The 21,648-nt window shown below is 38.1% G+C and overlaps 1 protein-coding gene across 1 annotated transcript; it reads left to right on the forward strand.

Moving 5' to 3' along the window:
- The first annotated feature begins 1,075 nt into the window (after positions 1–1,075).
- Positions 1,076–11,603, forward strand: LOC137016968 (uncharacterized). The gene is made up of 9 exons (XM_067380828.1): positions 1,076–1,189; positions 1,834–2,154; positions 8,238–8,570; positions 9,000–9,044; positions 9,191–9,268; positions 9,460–9,488; positions 9,873–9,926; positions 10,153–10,224; positions 10,366–11,603. The coding sequence occupies exons 1-9, from the start codon at positions 1,129–1,131 to the stop codon at positions 10,483–10,485; spliced, it is 1,113 nt and encodes a 370-aa protein (XP_067236929.1). The 5' UTR covers positions 1,076–1,128; the 3' UTR covers positions 10,486–11,603.
- Positions 11,604–21,648: the final 10,045 nt, after the last annotated feature.

A 21,648-nucleotide genomic window follows, 5' to 3' on the forward strand; every position in this document is an offset into this window, starting at 1 on the left:
AGTGTGAAATCATGGGAGTCGTCATCTTCACTTCCACAGCCAAAGGAATCAGCCTGACTGGAGCAGAAATCGTGTTCATGATGAGGAAGAACACTGTATTTCATTGCTTAGCTGCATCTAACTTAGAGCTATTGCTGTGGGTGTATGCTTCTCCGACCAGACTACCATAGTTTAATACTCGTCTGTGATTTACAACATGCTTGTTGTATCAGATTGCTGCCACTAGGGGTGTAAGCTTCTCCCATTTATAATTTTTTTTTTTTTTTTTTTTTTACAGGCCTAGGCTCATTCAGGTAACTGCATTTAAGGGAACATGGCATTCAGATTTTCACACTCAGTTTGTGTTGGGGGATATCAGCATATGGTTTGTTTTGGTGGGTTTATTGTTGCTTTCCCTCCTCTTATCTGTTATCCTCCTCTTAATATGAACTCTATGCATTATCAATCATATTTGAAGATAGTGGTCCTGACAGAAATGCATGTTTATACACAACTTTATTTACATATTTGATTTTCAATACTTTTCATTTCAAGATAAACATCTAAATGTTTGTTCAGTAGTCCCTGTGTAACTGTGTTTAGTAATTCTGGTGCTTCTAATAGTTACTGTACAAAATAAGTGTCCAAGAGTGTAAGTGTGGATATTGGGACAAGTCGACTTTCATAGCGACATGCCAAGGCAATCATAGAATACTGCATTTTACAACAAAATAACACTTTATAATAATACTTTAAAACTGTTAATTTCCTAACAATGAGTCATGGATAATGAATAGTCTTTCATTAACAAACCGATTTTATCAATAATATTTTAATGATTTTATTTCTAGATTTTAACTGCATGCAGGAAACTGCTAAAAGAAAGAAGTGAAACTAACAGTGATGCAAAGAATATCCTATAAACTATGTTCAGATCAGATGTGTTTCACAGCAGAATGTTTAAACATCATTGAAGAACAAATCAACACTTCTCCATTATGCATTGACATTGCGTCACTAAATAACAACTAGAATTTCAACACTCAGTTCAGATCAGAGGAAGTTCTTTCTTTAGACCCTACCAGCCCTTCCTGTCTGAAGAAAGAGCTGTAACTATATAATGAAGAGAAAGACTGACAGAAACAGAAAATGGCTGATCAGTGTGATCTGTGTCTGCTGGGACTGATCTTTCTCTCTTCACTTCTCACAGGTAAAGAAATCTGGATTTTCTCTAAAGACATTTAGTGGAATTAGTCTGGAAAGAGTTGATTTGAACATGCTCAGTTTATTCTTGCACACATTCACGTTGTGATCTCAGAGTTGTGTATTGATACATACAGATCATACTGTATTATTCCTGATACTGGACATAGAGTCACTCAAACATCTGATGATCAACAATTATCTTCATATTCAGAGATTTTAACAGCTACATGATCAAGAAAAATACTTTATTCTGAAGAGTGTGATGATTGTGTTCATGAGGAAAAATACTGGATGATTTGAATCTTCTGCTTTTTATGCTGATATGATTTATATTTACATTTATTAATACTGTATATAAAGTGAAATGACATGTAGCCAAGTATAGTGTCCCATTCTCTGAATTTGTGCTCTGCATTTCACCCTTCCAAGTGCAGTGAGTCCACCTGGAGCAGTGGGCAGCTGTTTTTGCTATGGTGCCCGGGGAGCAATTGGGGGTTCGGTGTCTTGTCACCTCAGTTGTCTGTAATGGGAGTGGAAGAGAGCGCTGTTCATTCACTCCCTCCTTTGGGTTACAAGTCTGACTCCAACCATTAGGCCACAACTTCCCCTAATATATCATCATGATCACTGAAATATACTGTGTTTCAGGTACCAGTGGAGTGGATGATGCTCATGTGTTCATCAGTTCTGGTGACAATGTCCATCTGCCCTGTAATAATGATCTTTCTGACTGCAAATCAACTACATGGATCGATAGCAGTTTCAGACATTCAGGGACAGTTTCATTGATTGAATTAGGGAACAAGAAGAAAAACATAGAGAGAAATGAGAGACTGAGTCTGGGGTCTGACTGCTCTCTGAACATCAAAAACATCACAGAAGAAGATTATGGATTATACACCTGCAGACAATTTGTGAATGGAGAACAACAAGGAACTGATACACGTGTTTTTCTGCATGTTCTTCAAGGTAGGGTTATGATTTAAAGGATTAGTTCACTTTCAAATTAAAATTTCCTGATAATTTACTCACCCCCATGTCATCCAAGATAATCATGTCCTTCTTTCTTCAGTCGAAAAGAAATGAAGGTTTTTGATGAAAACATTCCAGGATTATTCTCCTTATAGTGGACTTCAATGGAGCCCAAATGGTTGAAGGTCAAAATTACAGTTTCAGTGCAGCTTCAAAGAGCTCTACACGATCCCAGACGAGGAATAAGGGTCTTATCTAGGCAAGGCAATTTTATTTGTATAGCACATTTCATACACAATGGTAATTCAAAGTGCTTTACATAAAGAAGAAAAATAAAAATAGAACATAAGGAATAGAAATAACAGTAAAAACAGAGAATTTTGCTATCTGGATGGATGAGCTAGGAAGTCTTAGGGAGTTTTTTGTTGTTGTTGTTGTTGTTGTTGTTGTTGTCATCCGTCAGAGTGGATTTTCAAACTGATAAACAAAGTTTCAATCTCCCCTTTTGCCAAGACACCTCAAACTGCACCACACAGCCCTAATTCCCCTTCCGGAGATATCTTCTCTATGCAACGCAGTTCAAATTTCCCCTTTGGAAATTTCCCCCTTTGGAAAGTGTCCTGACTGTAATCCAGAGATACCTTAACCATGCACTACAGCTTAAATTTCCCCATGGTTTGTCCCCTTATCCAAATTTACCAAATTTTAACCTGATCACAAATGCTTTCTTCCTAATTCTCCCAGCTCTTTCAACCAGACAGCAATATTTAAAATGCATTAAAAGTCAGAATAACAAGATGATACATAAAAGATATAAAATACATTAAAAATGAAATAAAAACAGGAAAAGGAATTAAGAGAATAAAAAGATGATACGTATAAAATAAAGTGCAGACAGTTCGGACATAGCACAGTGCTCAATCAGCAAATGCATAGGTAAAAAGATGTGTTTTGAGTCTGGATTTAAATGTGGCTACTGTTGGAGCAACTGTTGGAAGCTGGCTCCAGCTGTGGCTGGCGTAACAGATAAAAGCAGACTCTCCTTGCTTTGAGTGAACCCTTGTTATTTCTAAATGACTTGATCCTGATGATCTGAGTGATCTGTTAGGTTTATATTCTATGAGCATATCTGCAATGTATTGAGGTCCTAGGCCATTGAGTGATTTATAAACAAGTAACAGTACTTTAAAATCAATTCTAAATGCAACTGGAAGCCAGTGCAAGGACCTGAGAACTGGTGTGATGTGTTCATGTTTTCTGGTTCTGCTCAGAATCCTGGCAGCAGCATTTTGTACGAGCTGCAGCTGTCTTATGGTCTTTTTGGGAAGGCCAGTGAGGAGTCCATTACAATAATCCACCCGGCTGGTGATGAAAGCATGAACAAGTTTCTCTAAGTCTTGACTGGAGACAAAGCATCTAATTCCTGCAATATTTTTGAGATGATAATATGCTGTCTTTACATGGCTACTGAAACTCAGGTCTGACTCCAAAATCACACCAAGATTCCTGACTTGATTTTTAATTGTTTGACCCCTAGAGTGAAGGTACATGTTCACTTTGAGAACTTCATCTTTGTTTCCAAACGCAATGACTTCAGTTTTGTCTTTGTTTAACTGAAGGAAGTTTAGGGACATCCAATTTTTAATTTCATCAATGCACTGGCACAGGGAGTCAGTGGGGCTGTAGTCGTTAGGTGATAGGGCAAGGTAAATCTGGGTGTCATCTGCATAGCTGTGATATGCAATTTGGTTCTTTCTCATTGTTTGGCTCAGTGGCAGCATATATAGGTTGAACAGGAGGGGTGCAAGTATTGAACCTTGAGGGACTCCGCATGTCATGGATGTCCACTCAGACTTATGGTCACCGATACTCACATAATAACCTCTCCCTTCTAAGTATGACCTGAACCATTTAAAGACCATCCCAGAAAGCCCAACCCAGTTTTCGAGCCTGTCAAGAAGAATGTTGTGATCGACAGTGTCAAACGCAGCACTGAGATCGAGAAGAACCAGCACTGATAATTTACCTGAATCTGTGTTTAGGATATAATTTATTATCTTTATGAGCGCTGTCTCTGTGCTGTGATGCGGTCGGAAACCAGATTGAAAGTTGTCAAAATATCCATTCAAGCTTAAGAATTTGTTCAGCTGATTGAAAACAACTTTTTCAATGATCTTGCCTATGAAAGGATGATTTGAGATTGGCCTGTAGTTACTCAATATGGTGTTATCCAGATTGCTCTTTTTCAGGAGGGGTTTAACTACTGCAGTTTTCAGGCATTTTGGAAAAGTCCCAGAGAGAAGTGAGGCATTTACCACTTCTAGGAGATCTGCTTCTAAACAGTTAAAAAACACTTTTGAAAAAAGATGTGGGAAGTGTGTCAGGGGCGCAGGTTGATGTTTTAAGGTGCTGTACTGTTTCTTCCAAAATTTTACCATCGATTGCTTTGAAAACAGACATAATAGCTGCTTTCTGAGGTTGTGATCTGATCTGTTTTACCCCAGTGCAGCTCAAGGATGTGCTGATCGCCTTTCTGATATTATTAATTTTCTCAGAGAAGAAGGAAGCAAACTCACAGCATTTGCTGTCTGAGAGCATTTCACTGGGAATCTGACTTGGGGGGTTTGTTAGTCTCTCTACTGTAGCAAAAAGAGTGCGGGTGTTGTTTAAGTTTTTGTTTATAATATTTGAGAAGAAGGTCTGTCTAGCTTTGCCTAATTCCACATTGAAAGCATTAAGAATATCTTTATAGATGTTATAATGGATTTCGAGTTTTGTCTTTCGCCACATGCGCTCAGCTTTTCTGCATTGTCTTTTCATATTTTGCACTGCTGTTGAGTTTCTCCATGGTGCTTTTTGTCTGCCACTCTTCTTCCTGACTTTCACAGGAGCAATGTTATCAATAACGTTCTGTACTTTTGAGTTAAAAGAATCAAGGAAAAAAATCAACAGAGTCTGCAGATATGCTTGGTGTTACAGATATAGCCTTCATAAACAGTGCACTAGTATTCTCATTTAAGCATCGCTTTTTGACCGAGATAGATCTAGCTTCAACAGTCGGAGAGATCAATATATCAAAGAAAATACAGAATTGATCAGATAGCGCTACATCCTTAATGACAATGGATGAAATGTTTAGACCCTTACTGATAATTAAATCTAGAGTGTGTCCACGATTGTGTGTAGGTCCATGTACATGTTGAGTCAGATCAAAAGTATTCAAAACAGTTATGATTTCTTTTGACATATTGGATTCTGCATTTTCTATGTGGATATTAAAATCCCCAGTAATAGCAAAACAGTCAAACTCAGAGGAAATTGCTGATAACAGTTCTGTAAAGTCCTCCACAAAGGCTGGAGAGTATTTTGGAGGCCTGTAGATAACTATAAGTAGAATGCGAGGAGCACCTTTTAATACAATACCCAAGTATTTGAAAGACAAGTAATCACCAAATGACACTTGCTTGCATTGATAGACATCTTTAAATAGAGCAGCAACACCTCCACCTCTCCTAACAGCTCTGCAGACACTCATAAAAGTAAAGTTAGGAGGGGCTGTTTCATTCAGGATTGTTGCACTGCAGCTGTCTTCAAGCCATGTTTCATTTAGAAGCATAAAATCTAGGTTGTTTGTGGTTATTAAGTCATTGACTAGAAGTGATTTATTTTTAAGGGAACGAAAGTTTAAAACTGCTAACTTAACAGTCTTACTTTCTGTCTCTACAGTAATCTTAGTTTGACGTGTAATAGGTAGCAGATTAAATGGGTTTGCCAAACGGTTTGAGAAGGCCTTAGGCTTTCTATCATGTAATAAAACAGAAATAGAGAAAGCAACAGGCACACTGGGTTCCCGCTTGTTCTGTAAACATTTGACAAAGTCAGTGTTATCATAGCGGGGACCCGACACACATCACTGAGAGCTGTTATCGGTTGTTTTTGATTCACCTAGAACAGATGAAGGAGGGTGAGGGCGCTGGCGTTGTGGCAGGGGCCGAAGAGCTCTCGCAGGAGGAGGAGGAGGGCGAGCTGGGCCCACAGGCTTTGGTGGTTTCAGGGCTTGATGCTTTTTTGTTGATATCTGGGGGCTCGCAGCAAAAGAGTGGGAGAGTTCCAGCGTACACCAGTTCCTCCATTTTCTCTGAGAAGCACAGAAGAGGGGATGCTGGAGAGAGGGATAACGTGTCCGGTGAGAGGGGCTGTTGCTCTGGTGTTACCGGAGGCTGTAATATGTTGTCCTGGCTTCCCTGGCTGTTTTCCCGAAAGTCATCCTTGGGTGCTGAATCTTGGAGCAGTTCTAACACGTCACTGTCTCTCGGTGAGCTCTGTGGGCAGGGCTCAGTCAGGATTGTGTGCATGAGCAGTGGTTGTTGTGGCTGCGTGGTGTTATCATTGACCTTGTGGGATGTGTCAACCGCATGTCCATTCAGATGCTGAAATGAAGTCCTGTGGTCAGTTGTACTCTGTCCAGGTGTGTTTGTGCCATTCAGATGCTGAAGGATGATGGAGGGAGAAGTAGATATTGCCCTTTAGCACTCTTGAGCCCAGTTTATTTGGGTGCAGGCCATCATGAGTGAACAGTTGTCTCTGACTCCAGAACAGATTAAAGTTGTCGATGAAATTCAGTCCTTTTAAGTTGCAGGTTTTTTGCAGCCACGTGTTAAGCCCAAGCAACTGTGTAAATCTATTTGTTCCTCTTGCTGGGAGTGGTCCACTGATGAACGACTGAACTTTTAGTCTTTTAAGCATTTCAAAAAGTTCATTGAAATCCCTCTTAAGGAGTTCTGACTGCTCCTTCCGAATATCATTCTTCCCCACATGAATGATTAGTCGATTTGCAGTTTTATATTTCATCAGAATGCTCTTAAGTTCCCTGTTTACATCAGAAACTGTTGCTTGTGGAAGGCAGCATGTAGTTATATCCCTGCTGCTAATGTTTCTGATAATATAGTCACCCACTATCAGAGTCCTGGGCTCGGCTGCTCTCTGAGCTGAGTGCCGCTGACTGTTCAACCTTGAGCGGCAGTTAGCATCGGTGTTAGCTGCTGACTGATTTGATCTGTGTCCGATCATGTTTGGGGATTCCTCACCCACATTCATCACGTCTGGAGATTCCTCACCCACATTCATTAACACTTCAAATCTGTTCTCCAGATGTATTGGCGGTGGTAGGGAACTAGTGTTTGGGGTAGAGGATGCTACTGCATTAATATGTGATACTCGTGACAATCTGCTGTCTCGAGTGCCTTTGGGTCTCGCTCCCTGTTTGTGCCATCAATTAATATGTTGATCAATTCCGGCACTCAGTACGGTCTGTTTAGGGGCATTAGATTCATGGGACTCACCGACTGTGTGCTGAGGACGTCCATGATGAAGCTCTGTTGTGTGTTCCTTCTGGTTTGGTAGTCCCGCAAGTAACTTTGTTTCAAGAACTGCAATCCTTTGTAGAAGTCTGTGGCAGTTTGTGCAGCAGGTAGATTCTTCAACCAGAGGAGGCATATTATTTCTAATCCTTTTGGATGTAGGCAGCTGTGTTTTCCCTTCTCCAGAATGTAAGCTGATGGCTGCCGTCAGTGGGAGGCTGGTTGGATAAAAATTCCCCTTTTTTGTAGCAATTCTTCCAGTTAAAATGATTGTTGGTGCCAAGATTTGTCGTTTGAGCACTGTGCCTATTTGCTGTAGTTAAAATTAGGAGATAAAATATAAAATGATGAGCATTTATGGTTAAAACATATAATTTTTTATTTTATTTTTTAGAAAATGATTGATGGTTTCTCTAGATAAGACCCTTATTCCTTGTCTGGGATCGTGTAGAGCTCTTTGAAGTTGCACTGAAACTGTAATTTTGACCTTCAACCGTTTGGGCTCCATTGAAGTCTACTATAAGGAGAATAATCCTGGAATGTTTTCCTCAAAAACCTTCATTTCTTTTCGACTGAAGAAAGAAGGACATGAACATCTTGGATGACATGGGGGTGAGTAAATTATCAGGAAATTTTAATTTGAAAGTGAACTAATCCTTTAAACGCGCATGTTTGCTGAAAAGACTCGAATCTGTCATGTGATTTGTGTCTTGTGTTCAGTTTCAGTGTCTCCATCATCATCATCATCATCATCCTCACAGACTGAGATCAGTCCAGGTCGCTCTGTGACTCTCTCCTGTCAGTTGTATTCATATGATGACAAAACTCGTGATTATTTGGTCCGTTCTGAGGGACTTCAGCTGTTGTGGGTGAATCAGGCTGGTGTTGATCTGAAGACAGACTCCAGATATCAGATATTATTCTCATCAGATCCCTGTATCATCACTCTGACTACAACACTCCTGAATGAAGATGACAACAGAGAGTGGAGATGTCAGCTTACTCTCAGAAATCAACTCCAGACCTCAGTCAGATACACTGTCAAGTATTCAGGTGAGAAACAACTATTACTACTGTAAAATATGATGTTAATGTCCTCCAGATGAACATCTGAACATTCATCTTCTGATTCCAGTCAGCAGCTCAAACTCTGAGAAGAAATCAACACTTAAAAGTACACATACTAGAGCAAATATACTCCATCATATATATATATATATATATATATATATATATATATATATATATATATATATATCTATATATATGTGAATGATGAAACTGACTTTTTTAACTTAAATGATTGAGCATTTATTAGAAACAAGTCATCTCATGTTAGTGTGAGCATCTTTAGCACAATAACTGAGTCACTGATTCAGATCTGATCTGGACTGCAGCAGTTAAAATAATATCAAGACATTTCTTTCACAAACTGAGACTGATTTGTGTTCATGCATTCAAATATGATTTTAATTTTAATAGTTTTACCATCAACTACAGCATCAACACTGACTCCAACCTCTCTAGGTGTGTATGAAGATCATCCTCATTTCAGTGCTTGTTTTTACACTCTGGAGTTTTTCTAGAATCAGGATCTAAATGAACTCATTGTAGTGAAAATGAGCTCAGTGGACATCAGTATTAATATGACTGTAATATCGTCTCTCTCTCAGTGATTGTGATTGTTGTCGCTTCATTCGCTGTTCTCCTTCCTGCTCTTATTCTCTGGATGATTCGTAGAAAAAGAGACGGTAAGTTTTTACAGTTTCTCATATTATATAACAAAAGAACAAAAGTCCAAAACATCGGACTAAATAAACATGTAATTTAGACAATTCCTCTTAGACAGAGTTTGATGTTTCTATTCTACAGCACTAGAATTCTTCTGAAATCAACATATCATACATATGATCATACATATTCCCTTGATGTTATGTTTCAGATAACAGAAGAGGAACTGATGACTCTGAGGTGAGTATTGTAGGTCGATCCATGAGTTATTAGTGTTTATAAGCTCTGATCCTGAAATATGACACTCGTATTAGTCAGATTATATAATGACAGGTTAGTGTATTTGAACTGTTTCTGCTCTAAAACTCACAGATAAGAATAAATATGATGAACCAACGACACAATCAACATTTACATTCATCTGCTGCCAGTGAACAATATGATTCATCTTCAATAATCTGTGTATATTTGTGTATATTTGACACTGTGGTGATTTTCCTGTAACATCCATTCATGTCACAAGGATCTGTCATCATAACGTCATTGTGGAAACTTGGCATCAATAAACCACACAAGAGAGGAGAATGCAGGAGAGGATTTTACTAATAACTGCTCTTTTTACAGGATCATCAAACACGACCTGTCTATCCAACAGGACAGAACACTCTTCCTCAACAGGTAAATTCACACTCAACATAAGCACACACACCCCCTAGAGGACACAACTGGAACTGCCACAATTGAACTCAGTCTACTGCAGTCATGTCTGAATAATAGATTTAATCTAAACTTGTAGATGAAGTTGTCACATGACGCTCGTTTTACACAAACATTTGCAGTGTAAAGCACTAGTGATGGAACGGCCTTTAATATCTTGGTTTGTCATATTTCCATTGGTGTTTAGGAGCAGACAGATGATCATGTGACTTATACTGAGGTCACTGCGTACAGTAAAAACCAAGACCAAAAGAAGAAGGTGAGAAACACTTCCTTGATGTTGTCCAGCTTCTCTCAACATGATAGTTTGTGTTTTCTTCTGAATTTGTGTCATGAATTGAGCTCAAACATCATGCTGTAATAATTGTGTGTTGAAACAATAACTGTGATGTTCATTCAGGTTCGCTGTGATGATAAAGTGACTTATGCTTCCATCAGAGGAGCAAAAGCTGGATCTCAGGAAAACTGCAGTGAACTTTATGCCTCTGTGAACAAGAACCATCACAAATCAGTCAAATAATGACACACAAACCACATGAGCAGAAGAATATGAATCTAATAGAACTGAGTCCTAATGGTGTCATTGAGTGCCATTATAAACACTTTCAATGTCTTTTACATGTTCACAAACAAACCCAAGTGATGCTCTGATTTATTTGTAGTTATTGCTTATTTTTCTCAGTTCAGCATGTTTTTTGTATAGTTTCTGTCTGCTTGTTGATCAGTTAATGCTAGTGTCTTTATTATTCATTCAGAGCTGCAGGTTTGGACAAAGTCTAGAAAATGACGACACTTTTACTCTCGCACATCATTCTCATTAAATGACAAATAAATGGTGAAATTATAACAGCATTTTTAAAATTAAAATCAGCTCTTTCAAATAAATATTCTTCAACGTATTTCTTGTTTTTAACTTCTTGTTGTTTTGCTTTTCCCCTGCTCCATATGTAGTGGTAAGAGTCATGAAATATCATGTCATATTTTTTTTTTCCATGAGAGGTCAGCAGAGACACCCAATGTGAGACTTTGAGTTGTTTTAGCAAGTTTTCTTTACGAGTTATTTTGTATTTACATGAAAGAATGTGCTGAAATTATATTATTATTACACTGTTAATAAATCTAGTAATTTAGAGTTAAAAAAAAAATTCTTAAAAAAAGCATTAGAAATAGAAAACAATGAATAGAAAACAATTGAAATAGAAAACAATGATATCAGCTTTCAGTAAAAAGAAAAGTATAATGTGTTTCAGGTACAGGAGGAGAGGATGAGTGTTAAACCTGACTTCTGTTGACAATAATGTTGATCATATCATCAACTTAATACTGTGTGAAATTTACACTGAAATGTGTTCATTAAAAAAGTTACTTAATGAAACTGTCCTGATAACTTAGAGAGAATAAATGTTGAAATTAGGTGTTATTTTGTGTATATTTTAGTAAAGGGATGCTCCTGATAGTGTTTAATGTCATTGTGTTTCACATTTAAGAGTTTCTGTTATTTTGAAGTTTTTGCTGTTTAATAGTGCTGCAGGAATGACTTATTTTTTTCGGCAAACCTGGAAGTTACAGTACCATCACCGTGGTTACCTCGACAACATCTGAATAGGATGAATAAGCAAAATAAGCAATATTCGCCTCATTAGGTTTAGGCCTTTTGGCAAATGTCTCAATTAAGTTTAGCTGTTTTAGAGAGCGTTTGCTCATGTTGAACCTTGCTGTAAACAATAACTATCTGAATTGTAATTTGTAGTGTGTGGAAAAAGCGCCAATTAAACAAAACTAAAGCCAATAGATTTCTTTTCACCCATCCCCCACTATTCAAGTACATACACACTTTAAAACACACAAACGCACACCTTTATTTATTCTCTTATGCTTTCTCAATATGTCGTGAGAGTATACAGATAGATTAATAATCATTTTAACAATGATGTAAAAATAAATAAATAAATAAACCCGGCATTAATTAGCGCCCTCTCATGGTACACACAGTGCGTACAGCCGTATCGCTGCAGGAGCCACTGGTTAAAATCAACTGTCTCTTTCTCGTCTCCTGTTGATGTGTACTTCTTCTTCTTCTACTAAAGAGAAGCCCATACTAGAGTGATAATAGAGCAATAGGGATCTGGCCTCGGGTGCCAAAAAGGCTAGAAACGGCCCTGCAGATCTGGACACTCAACAGCCAAGGCATGTGCGAGTATCATTTGACCACTAAACAGTGATTTAGTGTTACGATTGTGAACCCCTTTAACAAAGCTGCTTTATAGTATTGAAACTGATGGTTCGTCCAGCGATTGTTAATTTACTCTTTCATTGTCTCATCCCCCTGTTATGATACGGTTCAGATTCATTTCTCACACTCTCACTGCGAGAACGGTGTGTTTGTGTTTGTTAGTTTAGTTATGTGTTTGTGAATTAGTTAAATAAAACTTGCGAGTTGATTCTGATCTGCTTATAAACCAATGTCCCTGATTATGATCACAGATATGTGCTAAGAAAACAATGTTTTTCTGTGGCCACGGAAAATATTTTTGAAAAGATGATTGACGATCAATACTGAGTGTTTTCTGGCTGAACAGATTAGCTGATTGTAATATTAATTCAGCTACATTAAGATAATTTGATTAACTAATTCAAATATTTATAATTAATCATAATGAGTTATGATTAATTAGTAATATTTCCCTTTTGAGCTAATTTTGCCTACAGAATTATGTGGGTTTTTTTTCCTTTCACTCTTCCACTTCTCTCTGTCCAGTCCACCTTCATCACTTTCACCTTCTTTATCCCGTCTAAAGAACTTCATTTCTGTATGTTCAACAAAAGCACTGTCCAGTTACAAAATTATGAACGTGTTGTAATTTCAATGTTTTGCCGCTGGGGGGCGATGATCTCTGTGAACCCATGAATCATGCAGATTTACTGAGATCGCCCTCCAGCTGTGAACTATTGAACACAATCTTTATGGGTTTTACCGGTTTACCTGATCTCTGATCAGTTTTATACATTTGCAGATGTTTTAATTAATCATTAGTATAATTAAAAGAAATAATAGTTGTTACGACCCCGTCTAGGGTGAGGCCGCAACATAAACTGCAATTGAAATCAAAGATCCTTTGTACACTTTTATTTACAAAACCACAAATGAAAGCACAACTTCAGGGATGTGCAAAAGCCAAAACAACAAACAAACAGCACACAATCTCCTAACAGAAAAACCTAAATTCCCTAACAAAAGAAAAGAAAAGAAAAGAAAAGAAAAGAAAAGAAAAGAAAAGAAAAGAAAAGAAATTATCCTAATTGCCCATCTAATGAAAAACAGTAGAAAACAGTATTTACAAAGGAAATGGCACTCACCCCCTACAGCTTCCTGATGTGGAAATGATATTTACAATATTTTACAAAAAAAATATACAAAAGGGAAAATGAGATTGACAACGACTTATCAACTCAAACCCAAAAATAACACTAATAGACCTGAAAGAATTGCAAAATCATTTAATATGTTGACAGGTTTATCAGATCACAATCTTATTCTTGTCACAAGAAATCTTACCAAAAAACGTTTTCATCCTTGTACTAGAGGAAAAAAAGAAACTATTACAATTCCTAAAAATAATTATCAAAACTTTGTAGCTGCAGCTAACCAAATTCAATGGGATGACATTTTATCTTTAGTTGATTGTGAAAAAGACAGCAAAATATTTCTAAAAACACTTGAGAGAACTATTAAAGAATTCTCACAAAAAATCAGGTACAAACAATGCAAAAATACTGCACCCTGGATAAATCCAGACATCATAAAAATAATGAAAGATCGAGACCAAGCCTTAAAAATAGCAAATAAAATCAACTCATGATAGAGGACGTTTCACCATGTTGAGAAATAAAGTTGTAAGATCATTAAGAAAAGCAAAGGCAGACTTCTTTCTCACTATAATTGAAAAATCCAATGGAAATACTAAAATAATATGGAACCAGTTAAGAAAAATGATAGGTGATCGCCCCAAAGAACAAAACATTCCAGAAATTAAAATAAATGCAAAATTGACAAATAATCTTCCGCTTATAGCAGAAGCATTTAATCACCGTTTTATTGATTCTGTGGCTAACATAGCAAACTGTTTTACACCAGAGAATATATACACTCCGTCAACAGACAAAAGTCAATTTGTTTTTAGTTTAATTAATGTCACAGAATCAGAGGTATCACAGACCATTATATCACTCAGACCATCAAAATGCAAAGATATTAGAGTGACGTGACGTGCTCATGAACCTAGTCGCACTTGAGTAGAGCTCCGTACGTTTGGCCCCTTTTTACTGATTTTTTCGTTTTATTTTAAGTTTACTTCATTAATAATACTATTCCTGATGGCTCACAATCGGAAACAGCAGGAGATGTCTCCGTCGGCTTCTCCGATTAAGAAGAAACCCAAACCACCGACCACAGGTGATATGGTGGATAAGATGGCGAACACTGTTGCGCACTTTGAAGACATTCTAAGAGTTGACGGCGATGCGGAACGAATTCGCCTCTCACATGTCAGTTGTTCAGTCGCTATGCTCCAAACTGGATCTTCTCACGGGGGAGATGAGAGAACAAAAAGTTGTCGCAGACCACGATAGGTGAGTAGCCGCGCTCGAGCAACAGGTCGTGGACTTACAGAATCGCAATAGGCGCAGTAATCTGCGTCTGGTTGGACTGCCTGAAGGGTCCGAAAAGGACGACCCTATGGGCTTTCTGAAAAGTTCGCTACCTACGTGGCTCCCGTTTCTGGCGGACAAAGAGATTGAAGTGGAACGAGCGCACCGCGTGTACACAAGGCACTCCTCAGATCGCGCTAAACCACGGGTTTTCATCTTTAAACTTCTGCGATACACGGACAGGGAGCTCATTTTGCGGGCCGCCAGACTTCACGCCCCGGTGAAAACATCCGACGGAGCAACGCTGTCTTTCTTTCCAGATTTTTCTCCACTCACCGCAAAAAGAAGAAGTGCATTCGGGCCAGTTAGGAAGGAAATGAGAGAGGCAGATATCCAGAATTTCCTTCTCTATCCTGCAACGCTGAAGGTCATTCTCAATCAAGGTGAACCTAAAATGTTATACTCCCCAGAGGAAGCAAGAGTCTTCCTCAGATCCCATTCATCCACCAACCCTCAGTGAACTTCAGCTGGGCATTTGCTATCTAATCGGAGAAGAGATGCCATAAATGGTTAGGCGACTGTGTTTTTCACTTTGCGTTTTTCACACGGGTGTTTTGATGGTAGACTCAACTGGTTTTGTTCTCAAATTTGTATTTTGTCTTATTATGCAGTAATTCTGTCCGATACCTATGACTGACCTTAATATTCTAAGTTGTAATATTAATGGCCTAAATGGCCCACACAAACGTACAGGTTTTCTGGATTTTCTGCGAAGGAAAAAGATTGATATGTTGTTAGTTCAAGAGTCCCATTTGAGAGAGGAGGATGTACACAGGTGTAATAACAAGTTTTATGAAGTGGTATCTCATTCATCTTCGGATGCTAAAACCAAGGGGGTCCTAATATTGGTGCGGAGGACTTTAAATATTACTATTTTAGATAAAGGTTGTGATACAGACGGTAGAATAACACACATAAAAACAATAATGGAGAATAGGAATATTGTACTTATTTCAGTTTATGCCCCTTGTACTCCTGACCCTATTTTTTTCTCTGTTTTGTCTACCTATCTTTTAAAATTTTCAGATTTTGAAATTGTATTGGGTGCAGACATGAATTCTGTAATGTCACATATTCTAGATAAATCTGGACCAAAGGAATCACACTCTCAAGCCGTCTGTTCTGCCAAACTTAGGCAATGTGTAACCTCATCTTCACTGGTGGATAGTTGGCGCTTATTAAATCCTTCTGCTAAGTCTTTCACTTTCTTTTCTGCTACGCATAAATCTTATTCGCGAATTGACTATATTTTCATCTCTTCTTCTTTATCTTCAGCTGTTTGTGATGCCGATATCTGTTCCTTATCTTTGTCAGATCATGATGGAAATCTGTGCAGACTATCTTTGATCCCTCGGCCATCTCGTGCGACTAGATGGCGGTTTAACCCTAAATTGTTACAGGATGAAAACTTTTGCTGTCAATTCAGAAATAAATTTGCTGAGTTTATTGAAATTAACCAAGGTTCAGTGGATGATCCACGAACACTCTGGAATGCAGTTAAAGGATTTATAAGAAATAACTCAATTTCTTATGCTTCTTTCCTTCAGAAAAACCGACATAAGAAGATAGTTGAACTGGAATCACAGCTCCAGAATTTGACTAGAGACAATCAACGTTGTTTCTCAGACAATACTCTCAGCAAAATTATGGCGGTCAGGTCCGAACTTAATTCATTACTGAGATCCAGGGCAGAATTCCTGATTCAAAGATGCAGGCAGAATTACTATTTTCAAGGAAGTAGACCAAGCCACCTTTTAGCTTTAAGAATACGCAACAGTGAAAAGTTTGCTAATATTTCTGCAGTGAAATCCCAATCCGGGCTCATTATGACGGACCCAAAAGACATTAATATTTCTTTTCATACTTTCTACTCTAACCTCTATACTTCTTCTGCTGTTGGTGACCCTGATTCTTTTACAACTTTTCTGTCCAACCTTGATTTACCTAGGCTGTCAGATTCAGATTCAGATTACCTGGCTGAACCGATTACTCTTCAGGAGCTGGAGATAGCAGTCCGATCTATGAACAAGGGGAAATCCCCTGGTTTAGATGGTATTCCAGTGGAGTTGTACACTACTTTTTGGTCAGATTTAGGCCCCCTTTTGTTAGATATGATACATTTTTCAGTTACTCAAGGCTCATTTCACCCATCTATTAATATAGCTGTTATTTCTCTCTTATTAAAAAAAGATAAAGATCCGACTTCCTGTTCTAGCTACCGGCAACTTTCCTTGAAGGGACTGATGTTAAATTATATGCTAAGGTACTATCTCGGCGTCTAGAGAAATTTATGAACAGGCTAGTTCACCATGACCAAACAGGGTTCATTAAATCTCGCTCAGCTTCGGATAACTTACGCAGGTTATACCATATTATTAATTCAACTAATAGTTTGTCCTCCCCTTGTGCAGTGTTATCTTTAGATGCTATGAAAGCTTTCGACCAGCTAGAATGGAACTATTTATGGGCAGTTCTACAGCATCTGGGTCTAGGATCGAGTTTCATAAACATGATAAAAGTTCTGTATGCCAATCCAGCAGCCTCTGTTCTCTCGGGTTCTGTTTGCTCTAACCCGTTCTTTATACACCGAGGTACTCGTCAGGGTTGCCCGCTTTCTCCTCTGTTATTTGCCTTATCCTTGGAACCCTTAGCTCAAGCGGTCCGACAATCTGAAACTATTTCTCCCATAATTATAAGGAATACTCATCATCATATTTCTTTATTCGCTGATGATATCTATTGTTTTTGGAGAAGCCGTCACATTCTATTCCTCATGTATTGAATTTATTTGACCATTTTGGATCTCTCTCTGGGTTTAAAATTAATTGGAGTAAGTCTTGTCTACTTCCCCTTAATTCTAAATTTGATCCCATTTCCCTTTCTGTATCTATTCCATTAGTTCAAAACTTTAAATACTTGGGGATGGATATTTTTCCTTCCCTGCAAGAAATTCTTTCAAAAAACTACAATAGCATTCTAACCAAAATATCCTCAGATTTGGAAAATTGGTCTCGTCTTCCTACTTCTCTTCAGGCTCGCATATCGGTGATTAAAATGAATGTTCTCCCACGTGTTAATTTTTTTTCCTCCATGATTCCTCTCGCTCCACCAGTTGGCTACTGGAACAAACTTGAGGCATGTGTTTCACGATATATATGGAATGGGAAACGTCCTCGTATTAAACTGACTACCTTACAGCGAAGTAGATTACATGGAGGGCTTTCTTTCCCTAATTTTAGACTATATGCTCAAGCCTTCTCCCTCCACCCTTTATCAGTTTGGTTTGACCCTGACGCTTCCGTATCTTGGAGAGCAACTGAGGAATCTATTGTTTATCCTTATAAATTAAAGCATCTAGTTTTTTCCGGAGTTCCGCTTAGGCAGTGTAAATCTAGGTTTGGTCCCATTGTAACCCATCTCCTCTCCACATGGAGGGAGGTTGAAAGACGTTTACAACTAGTTACAATATGGCATAAGCATTCGCCAATTTTCCACAACAACAATCTTTTGTCAGGCAATACTCCATTCCATTGTCCCCAATGGACTCATCATAAAGTAAACACTCTGGGAGATATCTTTGATGATAATGGTTTACAATCCTTTCAGAATCTCAAAAATCAATATAATCTGCCAGGCACTTCCTTTTTTATGTATTTACGCATTAGATCGGCCCTACGGGCATACGGGGTGCCTTGGAACTTTCAACTGCCTATTCACCCTTTGCGCAAACTAATCCTCCCGTCGGAGGAATTTCCCTCTTCTGTTTCAGTCATTTATCTTTTTCTTCTTGAGCATTCATATAAACCTTTATCTATTACAACTGTTTGGGCTAAGGACCTTAATGAGGATGTGCATGTTTTATTTTCAGATCAGATATGGGGAATGTTTAAACTGTCTTCTAAAAACCCTAACCACCAAATGATTCATTGGAAATTGCTGCATAGGGTCTACTTGACTCCAATGAAACGTTTTCATATGAAGTTGTCATCTTCTCCTAAGTGTAATCTCTGTTCACAAGGATCATTAGGCACATTTTTGCATTTCTTCTGGGAGTGCCCCTCTCTCTCTCCTTTTTGGACTCAGCTCTCACAGGACCTTTCTTATTTGTTGGGTACTGAGATAAGTCTGACTTCACGCCATTTTTTCTTGAATGACTTTTGGGACCTCACCTTGTCCGTCCAACAAAGATGTTTACTACTGGCTGCTCTCACTGCAGCAAAAAAGTTGCTAGTCAACCGTTGGAATCCTCCTCACACAATGGACAGACGAACCTGGGCGGTATATTTGTTGGACATTATCTCAATGGAACTCTTAACTTCTCGCATACATGGATCTAATGTGAAAACTGTCAATTTATGGCATTCATCTTTCAAGGTTGTGTCCTCTTTTCTAAAATCTTTGTAAATATTTTATTGTATTTTATGTATTAATATTACTTAATTTATTTTATTATTATTTATTTTACTTTATGTATTTATTTATTATTTTTCTTCTCTACCCTTAAGTCTACCAAGGGGTGGGATGGGTTGGGATGGGTTTTAAACTTGCACAGTTGCTTTTTGTTTTACACTGCTGTTCACAGGAGAAAATTCAATAAACAGTTGTTAACAAAAAATGCAAAGATATTTTTGATATGGATACGATAATGCTCAAGGCACTAAGTACATCTGTCACATCCCCCATCACTAAAATAATCAACATGTCTATTTCACAAAATATTTTCCCAAGCATGTGGAAACCAGCTATTGTTGCTCCAATTTTCAAAAGTGGAGATCCTCATTCCATGTCAAACTACAGACCCATCAGTATATTGCCTACAGTGTCTAAGATTGCAGAGAAACTAATAGCAAAACAAATTATTAACCATCTAAATACCACACCCTTTGCTCTTCACCCTATGCAGTTTGGCTTTAGAGCCAATTACTCCACCGAGACTGCGACTTGTTTTTTTACTGAAAACATCAGAGCTCTGTTGGACCGAGGTGGGGTTGTTGGTGCGGTGTTCCTGGATCTTAGGAAGGCTTTTGATACTGTTAATTATACAATTTTGCTGACAAAATTATGCAGTTTTAACTTTTCCTCGGATGCTCTTAAATGGACTGAGTCTTATCTCACTGATCGTTTCCAACATGTCAGAGTCCAGTCTTTTAAATCAGCCGCCCTTAGTCTGTCCACCGGTCTTCCTCAAGGATCTATTTTAGGGCCTCTATTGTTCTCACTTTATATTAATGACCTTCCGTTCGTCTGTCCTGATGTTTCTGTACAGATGTGTGCTGATGACACTGTAGTATATGTTCATGGTAAGAATATTTCTCAGGTGGCCGAGAAACTCACTAAATCCATTGATAATATTACAGCTTGATTAAAACAATCCTGCCTGCAGCTGAATACATCAAAAACAGTAGCAATGTTTTTTCACAAAGTCCAATAAAAACTTCAGTGTTGAGCCAAATATTTTCGTTTCTGGGGAAAGGCTGCAGATCGTGTCAGAATACAAATATCTGGGGGTTTTGATTGATTCATAGTTGTCATTTACATCACATGTAAAAAGGGTCTGTAATCGTATCAAATTTAACCTCATGAATTTTAGACACATTCGACATCAAATGTCCACACAGGCAGCAAAAATGTATATGCCTTCTATGATCTTATCACATATTACGTACTGTCTACCCATCTGGTCACAAGCTGGTGTTACATCTCTGAATCCTCTGCAGTCACTTTACAAACAAACTGTTAAAATTCTGGATAAGAAACCAATTATTTCTCATCATTGTCCAATATTACAAAAACACAGATTACTCAGTTGGGAAAACATGGTCAAATACTCAAATCTATGTCTTCTATACAAAATTATTAATGGTTTATCATCTCCTCCACTCCACCAGTTTGTTAACATCCGTACAGCTGATCACAGCAGAACCAGAGGTGCGGCGCGGGGAGATTGTGTCATTCCCTTTAGAAAAAGTGTATTTGGTCAAACTTCTTTTTCTGTTCGCGCTGCTACTGAATGGAACCGCATTCCCTTAATCATTAGAAATCAAAACACATATTGTATATTTAAGAACCATTTAAAAAAATGGCTTCTTGAATTTCAGATCTGTCAACATTAACACATTTCTAGACCTGCTCCATCTTCTGCTGGCTTCTTGCCTTGTGTGTGTGGATATGTTATGTTTTGTCAGATGTTTGTTGATTGTTGGTTTGCCGTATTTCGATTGTACTTTTTAACATAATAGGACTTGTTAAATGTATTGCAATTTTTTTATTGTTATATGTTTTCTTACTGTCTTTTAGGGTGACTTTTAACATCTGCTCCTTTTGAAGTCACCAAAGTGAGGAAGTTGCACTTTCTGTTTACCCTCGCAGGTCCACAAAAGTGTCAAGTGGGCTCATCTTTGGCAGATCTGTTCAGAGCCGGGATGGTTTTACAACCCAGTCCAGCATGCTAAAAGCGTTCTGAACATTCCAAAGTTTATTGATTATCCTGATACGTGTGCATATGCTACATATATTTTACTTTCAATAATACATTTGCATTAGGTTTGTTTTTATGCATGTATGGGTTTGAGTTTTTGTTGCATTTTCACTGTTCTGACCAGCAGGGGTCACCAGCGAGTGATGTTTGAACACTTTGAAACGATGGATCAGCTTGAGGAGCAAGTGGTTCAGTTGATTCAAGCTTTAAAAAGCTTTATTTCTCCCATCACTATTAGGAACAACAGTAACAACACAAGAGGCACAACGAACTGGAGAAACAAGAGTACACTCACTCTTCTCTTCATTATGTAGTTACAGCTCCTCCTGTGGTTGAGAACTTCCTCTGATCTGACCGACTCAGTGTTTAAATCCTGCTAGAGTTGATATATAGAGACACTGTTCCACAGTGAAGTGTTGCTTTACATTTGTGTCAGACATATTCTTCAGTGTGAAAATATTGTAAACCACACTGACTCAACACACAACTGACCACTAA

This window comes from Chanodichthys erythropterus, chromosome 3, assembly GCF_024489055.1.
Source record: "Chanodichthys erythropterus isolate Z2021 chromosome 3, ASM2448905v1, whole genome shotgun sequence".
Taxonomy (NCBI): Eukaryota; Metazoa; Chordata; class Actinopteri; order Cypriniformes; family Xenocyprididae; genus Chanodichthys; species Chanodichthys erythropterus.

Bases quoted from the DNA above. Each gene is read 5' to 3' on its own strand.
- LOC137016968 (XM_067380828.1), top strand. From the start codon at position 1,129: ATGGCTGATCAGTGTGATCTGTGTCTGCTGGGACTGATCTTTCTCTCT. The intron at 8,571-8,999 runs GTGAGAAACAAC...TAATTTTAATAG, and splicing joins ATACACTGTCAAGTATTCAG to TTTTACCATCAACTACAGCA. The intron at 10,225-10,365 runs GTGAGAAACACT...ATGTTCATTCAG, and splicing joins ACCAAGACCAAAAGAAGAAG to GTTCGCTGTGATGATAAAGT.